Raw genomic sequence first — 8778 nt, 5'->3', positions numbered from 1 at the left:
TATGGTATTATTTTGCCTTTTGTAATAAGTGCCTAAAAAAATGATCACACCTCAGTGGAGGCATAGACCTGATGTTAGGATGCGAGTAAACAAACGAAAACAAGGGCGAATGTTAACGCGGTTAATTTTGCTGGTTTTTGAAGGCCGTACCAACATCCCCCTGCAACCCCTCCTTTCTGGTGCCTGTTGTGTTCTGCAAACCGCGTGTTGCTGTTTTTTTTTTTTTTTTTTTTTTTTCTCCTGGCTCCAAACTAGATATGTTGTCAATCGCGGTCTTGCTGCCATTGGCTGGGGAGTTTGCGTCAAAAAGTTGCTCTTGCGATTTGTTCCTCAGCAAATCTCCCCAAGAGAGGAACGGCTCTCAGCTCGCAGTTTTTCTGCCCGTTTCATTGGACGATACACACTTTCCAAATTCAACCAGGCAACTTCATCGGGGAAAAGAGATACACCGACCACGGTGTGTATTTTTATTTTGGATCGAACATTTTTGACCGTTCTCCGAATTCAGAGCTCTAATTCATCTAAATGATCTTTTCCCTTTTCTTGCAGGATTTCAGGATATTCTAGCATTTTGATCTGAATGTGATTGTAAGGGGATCGATTGCTCTCTTTGTGAGGTAAATATATTTCTGCCAAGAGTGTTGTTGTTGTGATAATTTGTATATTTTCTTCAAATGAGAGTACAAGCTTATGATAAATCTGAAAGCACGACTGTAAATGTATTACTGTTTGAGAATTATGGCTACATAAAATCTATATATTCCACCAATTAACTTTAAACCTGGTTTAAAATATTGCCTTTTATTGTTATCGTGTATACGACATCAGAACTCGTCTATATAATGATTGGAAACTCATACAACATAAACACGATCGAGTGTTACTTTTAAAAAACTTTTAAAGTGTATAATATGAATAATATGCTTTAATACTCACAAAATACTGTACGTATATAATTTTTGCAAGGGGCCTGAAATCAGCTTGTAAACTTTCTTTCTTTCTTTCTTTCTTTCTTTCTTTCTTTCTTTCTTTCTTTCTTTCTTTCTTTAATTTTCTCCGAATTCCACGGAATGCCTGTTCTTGTAATGGAAATACAAGCAGACAAAGAGCGATAATTGAGGAGGCGTGGACCTCAGTTTCTCTGTCCTGAATTGAAGTACCCCTGCCACCTCCTAACGCCCCACCACCACCCCCACCCCCTTTCCATTTCTGTGGAAAAAAAAAACGCACCGGATCAGACTGCGAACTTTCATGGTCGTAATGTAATTATTAAGAAACAATTAGGGACAAAGAGATTACAGAACTTAGATACAAATGTATTGATGCTACATATTGAAGGATATTAACGGACACCGTTATTAGAAGCTCAGACAACACTACATTATCGGACGAAGCCCTTAGACACACTAAAAGTTACTTACCTTTTTGTTAACTATTATCTGAAGGAAAACTTTCCGTTTACTATATTATTGTCAAAAAAGTAAATAAATAAATAAACAAGTGCAACAAGCCTTCAAAAGGCTTTTCACACCATTTATAATCATACATATAAATATACGGTCGCTAATATTAAACTTGGGCTCAAAGTTATTAAACTAGTTTGTACTCAAAATAGCATTTTCGGAGAAAAAACATCTACAGGTTATAATAATTTAATTATTAACATCTCCTTTACCCCAGTGTGCCCAATACGATATGATGTTTCATAGCACTATAATACAGCGTGGAAAAGAAAACTCCAGGATTAAAAATCAAAAATGCAAAACTGAAATTTCCCTATTCAATGACCACATTTCAAATTAGAAATTCACACCTATATAAAATTAACAATTTCTAAATGTGGAAATTATTCTATCCTACCGTGCATTTTTTTCTATTTGACTGTCGATTTAAAATAAGTTAAGGACCTTTTTTTAAAGACTGAAGGTCCTGTGTTAAATATACGGAAATAAATGAATTGTCGATTCTAAAACTCCAGGCACAGAGTGGGGAGACGGTTTTAAAGGCAGAACGCAGGACTTCTTTTTTTTCTTTCTTTTTGTTTTGTTTCATTCTTATGGAGCAGAAAATTAATCAGCGCAAATGCACAGCAGAGCGGAGGTTGGCGTCCTGTAATTAGGGAGCGCGTGCCATCCGGATTATCTCGTTAATTTATCAAGAAAAAAACATTTATTATAATTAAATCTTGGACAACGTAATTATTATTGAACGGGTACAGCGCAACTGGTAGATGGGGGTCTTCATGAAAAAAGTGACAGATTGTACTGAGAAGCCGTTAGATAGATAAATCCTTTTCTGGCCCTGTTAAACTCAGAAAGAAGAACGGCCAGATAGGAATTCTTTTCGATATCGTTCCTGTAGGGGATAACAGCTCTTCGTAGCATGTAAGTCCTGGCGATTTCTACTTTTGCTTGTAAACTAAATGTAGTCTTTTAATATACATTATTGAACCAGTTCCGCATTTATCCAGCGAAGTTTGTCCAAATGCTAAAGTTACAAAAATGATATAATTAATGTAACCTATTTTTGTCGTTTTACTTAATCAATAACAAGCTTTTAAACAATGTCTTGTATACTTAAAACCAGTTTTCTTTTTTTTTTCTGAAATCCGAGCTACTTGTTCACTTTTCTTTAAAATGTTTAAAGCGTTTATATGCTTTTTTTAAGAACAATGCCGTGCAAGGCATTTTGTATAAAACAATAAAGCTGAAATGTCCAAATTGTTAAGGTTTTTCATAGTGCTTGAAATACATTGCTATATTTAAACTCAACATTTTCATTTATTATTAATACAAGTAATTGTAAGTAAAGCATTATATCAAGTGTACAGTTTATATGTATTTAAATAACTTTGACCAAACGACACTCAAAAGGTTTCTGTTTTTTCAGTTTTGCTACAATTCTACTGCCGGTATTCTTTCTTAGTAATTTAACTTGAAAAATTGCGTCTGTCGTTGAAATGCTTGCGTTTTAAGTTAGTAAATTGAAAGGTAAGCCATAATCGGTGCCTTTACATTTAGGGTTCAAGGAACTCACAAGTATAATTATGCCACTACATAAGGTAGCATACTAAGATTTTTTTTCCTTTGCCATAAATCAAGTTAGGAAATAATACACACATATTTTAATTAATGATTTTATTTTAACTTCTGTCAAGTTTACGTCTAGTAAGTTACTCCAAAATCTGTGAGCTCCTTTGACGGCAAAAAAGGCATTTCTGTGTTGCAAATTTTATTTTTATACGTTAAAATCCAGCTAAGGAAAATAAGCTAGAAAATAATCGTTAACAAATAACTAGAGAACAAGTACGCAAGTTAAGAATTCATTTTCAGGTATGTGAATTGAAAGGAAAAAAAGATCATTTGTCAAAGTTGCTTTTCCTGTATGATTAATATCCTCCTATCAAATGATTGTCTGCCTTAATACGCGACATAAAATTGCCAGTAACTGACCGAAAATCAGTAACGTGTGGAGGACTGCATGCGTGGATGCCTCTCGTTTGCTAAACTTACTACTGCTGTCCACTTTTTAGGTACATCATTTAAGCTTGGAGTGATTCGCATTACATGAACAAAGCACGCAGATATAATTAAAACAAAGACTCGGTGCTAACTTAATGGCTGCAAAATGGGTTGTGGTGGGCTTCCTGAATCGAGTCTTTGTTTCTCACCAACGGGGTTTTGTTATCTGCAGTATTTATCTGGCCAGCAGTGGCCTTTGTCTCTGCAAATGGCCTCCGATCAAGCGGTGCATGTTGGAGACAATTAGCTAGTTGCAAACCGATGGGTTTCTATGCAAATCACAGCCTCTTGTTGCAATGTGATGTGTGCACATTTGAACGTATGTGTTTTGTTCTCGGCAAAGGCGTGTTACAATTATTGGGAGCTGCGGGTTTTTGAAGGGGACACGTTTGTATAGCAGAGCATCTTGCGGTTCTTGGAGACAGCTGGGGGTCCCGGGGCAGCTTTAAGAGTACTGAGGCACAAGTGTAAGGCTCACTCTCAAAGAAGAACTCGCAGCATCAGCATCGCGCTAAACAGTGCCTCCTGCTCGGCTCTTCTCACGTTCTCCTGCTTTTTTTCTTATTTCTTTCGCAGTTTGTCCGGTTTAGTCAACACGATCCGAAAAAGACAACTGATCCAAAGAAGAAAACCAGTGGATTACTAGAGACGGCTCTTGAGTTTTTTCACCATTTTTGTAAAGTTTGTCCTACCGTCGAACTTTAGCATGATGTCTTATCTTAAGCAACCACCTTACACTGTAAATGGACTGAGCTTAACCACCTCAGGAATGGACCTACTTCATCCTTCTGTCGGTTACCCAGGTAAGCTTGTAGTTTTCGCTATTTTGAGAAATCTTGTTGACTTTTCGAGTTGTGCGAAACTCTTAAGTTATACTTTTTTTTAATGAATTGCAATTATTCTTCATTTATTTAATGACATCGTTTGCATTTTTACCTCGCGTCCCCGAACTGAATAACCGGGTTAAAAAAATGGTATCCGGTTTTTCTTTTCTTGTAAAATGTAGATAAGCAGCCGCTGGTTTGTTTCATTGTAGTTTACATTTGTATTACTTTAAAGAGTGTACTTTACGAGATTCAGACCAAGTTGTCTAACTAAGAGATGAATGCTTTGCTTCTGATATATAAATATATACTTTACGATAAACTTTGTGCTCCCCACTATACGTATTTATGCTGATTAGCCCTTTTCACAGATTCAATGTCACCGACTTTCTATATTTTAGTTTCTGCCTTTGCGTATCTTGGACTTATTCTATTGCTTTTGCATCTTATCAATAATTGTAATAGTAATATTAGCACAGGAAAATTGTGTTTGTCTTTTATCAATAATTTATCGCTTCAATGCAATCTTGCAGCACATGATTGCACTGTATTTAAACAGTCCCATTGCTCGTGTTAGGATGTATTTAATGTGCTCATTAATTTACTTATTTCTATTTGGCCTCCAGCAGTCACATTAAACAACCAAATGATTATTCCGTCATCTGAAGCAAAAGAGAAATATTCTTATACCTCGAAGGACACTGGCATTGAGAACCGATACATAATGAAATTGTGAAATCGTTTTGTAACCCACCTTTCAAGCAAATATTCTGGATGATTGCTTCTACAGTTATTAGCTACTGATTTGTTGAATTAAATCATTTTCCATTACTTATTGTGCAATATTGCTGCATTTACATCAGGATATATCGTTTCTTGATGAATTATTCACTGCCTGTGACAATAGCGTTCACCTTCTGTGATCTTCAAGATTGAAATAATTCTATTCAGAAGAGTAAAGTATTTTAAGAAAAAATGCCTCGAGTAAAGTGCCGATATAATCTACTGAGCGCCTTTTTCTCTTTAGCTACACCCCGGAAGCAGCGGCGAGAACGAACCACCTTCACGCGCGCGCAGCTCGACGTCCTGGAAGCTCTGTTTGCCAAGACCCGATACCCGGATATCTTCATGCGAGAGGAGGTGGCCCTTAAAATCAACCTGCCCGAGTCCAGAGTACAGGTGAGTGCCAGACAACAGGATGTGCTCAACTTGTCAGCTCTTTAGCCCAGTACAATTTCACCCCTCCCTGCTAACCCAAGGGATTTTTTAGGGAAGTCTTTAATTTATCCCGCATATCCACTTCAGAATGAACTCAAGAGCCTATCTGGGAAACTGGATAGCTTTTCAATGGAGTAGACTGTTCCCGCAAACACAGAGGCTCTCCAGAAAACCCCTGAGGTCACTTAAAATCAGCAAAATCTCTAAGTGGATTTTCTTAAAGACAGAAAGAGTGATCGTTGTCAACTCCACCTTAGAAAGATTGTTAGAAGCGGGAGGTGGACTGCAGCAGTCGCCAGTTTACGTTGTAAGTGGGTGCAAATATAAACCCGACTCTGTTGTATCATAGGAATATACGGCCAGGACAACATGGGGCATGTGGCACATTTTTGGGTCATTAACGCAAAAAATACTGTAAATAATTGGATAGACATATTGAAATATTATGTATGTAAAATATTTAACTATAAAATGTGCATTTGTTTATACTAAGCTTTTATTTAAAGCTGCGAGTTCTATATATGATGAATGTTTTGTGCTTGATCAAATGAGCAAGTGAAAAAACATCGTTTGTAAGTGTTCATATTTGGAATTAGCCGTTTTGAAGATTTACTCTGTGTGTTTATCTTTTTATATGGTTGGAATGGAAGATTTGTCCTGTAGCCTATAAAACTTAACACAGATATTGACATATAATTACTTTTATTAGTATTGCTTTTACAAATTTATGACAATTAAATCACATTTACTCATATGCTATTTCTGTCATAATTGTCTATTATCGTTTTGACCTTGAATTACTATTGGGGAAAAAAAAAAAAATCAAATCTTAAATAACTAAATTAGTACATTGACATTTTTTCTTTCCCCATCCCTTCTCTAAAGGTTTGGTTCAAGAACCGGAGAGCTAAGTGTCGCCAGCAGCAGCAACAGCAGCAGAATGGTGGTCAAAACAAAGTTAGACCAACCAAGAAAAAGAGCTCCCCGGCCAGAGAGGCAAGCTCAGAGAGTGGAGCGAGTGGTCAGTTCACACCCCCCTCCAGCACCTCAGTCCAGGCCATTTCCAGCAGCAGTGCACCAGTGTCCATCTGGAGTCCAGCATCCATCTCACCACTTTCAGATCCTTTGTCTACTTCTTCCTCGTGCATGCAGAGATCCTACCCTATGACATACACACAGGCTTCAGGATATGGCCAAGGCTATGCCGGATCTACGCCTTATTTTGGAGGGATGGATTGTGGCTCCTACCTAACTCCCATGCACCACCAGCTTCCAGGACCAGGGTCTACCTTAAGTCCAATGAGCACCAATGCAGTGACCAGTCATCTCAACCAATCTCCTGCCTCTCTTTCCGCCCAAGGCTATGGCGCCTCTAGCCTGGGCTTCAACACTACTACTGAATGCTTGGATTACAAGGACCAAGCGACCTCTTGGAAACTGAACTTTAATGCGGATTGCTTGGATTACAAAGATCAGACCTCATCATGGAAATTCCAGGTTTTGTGAAACAGCAACAAGTAACATTGTCATTGATTTCAATAAATTCCTGCCTAGACAAGTGATCAAACTACACATTCCCAGTTTGCAAGTTTTTTGGTTTGAGGCACTATACGTAAACTACGCTATTTGTGACCCCCACACACACACTTCTCTTTTATTAAAAGTGAAGGCCTTGCTCCATGCTTTGTTAAAGCAGTCAGATTACCCTGTACCGAGAAAATGTGTCTTCACTCATAAAGAGGCCCGTTCAGGTGAATTGGCCTGTGTGTTTATGTTAGTGGCACCTGTTGGATAGCTCAACTCTTCGCAGCTTTGATCATTGTCAACGTACAAACAAAACTTCAGAAATACACACTAAGACAATCCTTGTTTTCATGTTGGGAATGGGCAGGGTTCCTCATTACTTCACCACTTCTCCATCAATTGCTTTCAAAGTGAGAGACTTTTTTTAATTATTATTATTATTATATTATTATTATTATTATTATTGCTATTATTATTATTATTATTATTATTATCAGGGCCGTTTCTGAACTTGTACAATTGCTGGGCGTCCTAGATGCACTACTTTATTTAAAATGTTTATAAGGAGTCAATATGTAGTTTTTAAGAGACAATCAGTGTGTGTCTTCTATCAATGATACATATGTGTTTTTATCTGTGCTAGAATTCAAAACTGTGAACTGTTGTATTGTATGCAATCTGTGAGCTGTACTTTGCACCAGCCGGGAAGTTCTGGTGTAATTTATTAGGTTTATTTTATTATTATTATTATTTTTTTTAACAAGAAATAAATGGAAAAAACTGCCCATATATCAAAGGGGATTGGCTTTCGCAGAAGAGTCAAAGTGAAGCAGCACGCAGTACTCAAATACAGTATACAACCCACCCGTGTGTTTATTTCTCGCGATTAAATTAGTGTTATTTAAACTATGGATATTTTCTCAGCCTGAGTATCAGCTTTATCCAGACTGAAGAAAACTGGACTATAGTAAAGGTCAATTGATCTGACCAGTGATTGCAGAGACTATTTAATTAAAACTGTTTTGTGTTTGCAGATGTTAATATGATATTAAATATCCTTATGCATAAACGTCACCCTTGAATTTCGCACGTATGTATGACTGCAATTAAAGTCGCTCTAGCATCAACGGAGTAGTCTTCCACTTTTCCTGATTAAGAAACTAGAAACCATTGAAGTACAAAATATTCAACAAATCACTGACTAATTTATTGATTGGATGAATCATTGGTTAATTAAATTATTGAATAATAAAAACTATGAATAAATAAAATAAGCTGCTCACGGATATGTGGTAATGATTTATGATGCTTCCGCCATTCACGATCGCAAACACTGGAGGAATCGATCCTGCGATCTCAGTTCCCTTCCCATCAAAGGAGATGTGTACATTAAAAAATATTTATTATTATTATTATTGTAATTATTATTATTATGTTAATAAGAAAGTCTTCTCCCTTGCCCGTTGCCGAGGCCTATACTTCATGATCAGTCTCGTTGTTTTGGATGGGAGAAGTTAAAGGACATGTCTTACGGTCCCTTGCAGTTCCAAAGACGTTTTAAGAACATCCAAAGGACTTTGTAAAATCTTTTATTCACATAATAAACGGAAAATTTCAACGATAAATATGAGATAGTTTTGTCAAAATGAGATGTGAAAACGTGGGTTTTAAATGCATTATGCGATTTATGT

At 36.9% G+C, this 8778-nt stretch overlaps 1 protein-coding gene across 1 annotated transcript; it reads left to right on the top strand.

Annotated features, from left to right (window-relative positions):
* The first annotated feature begins 284 nt into the window (after positions 1 to 284).
* Positions 285 to 8214, top strand: otx2b (orthodenticle homeobox 2b). The gene is made up of 5 exons (XM_028821359.2): positions 285 to 457; positions 550 to 617; positions 4098 to 4324; positions 5373 to 5524; positions 6449 to 8214. Exons 3-5 carry the CDS (start codon positions 4228 to 4230, stop codon positions 7067 to 7069), a joined length of 870 nt encoding a protein of 289 aa, XP_028677192.1. The 5' UTR covers positions 285 to 457; positions 550 to 617; positions 4098 to 4227; the 3' UTR covers positions 7070 to 8214.
* Positions 8215 to 8778: the final 564 nt, after the last annotated feature.

Source organism: Erpetoichthys calabaricus, chromosome 16, assembly GCF_900747795.2.
Source record: "Erpetoichthys calabaricus chromosome 16, fErpCal1.3, whole genome shotgun sequence".
NCBI lineage: Eukaryota > Metazoa > Chordata > Cladistia > Polypteriformes > Polypteridae > Erpetoichthys > Erpetoichthys calabaricus.
The sequence above is the reverse complement of the archived record's forward strand: the minus strand, read 5'-3'. Positions and strand labels throughout refer to the sequence as shown.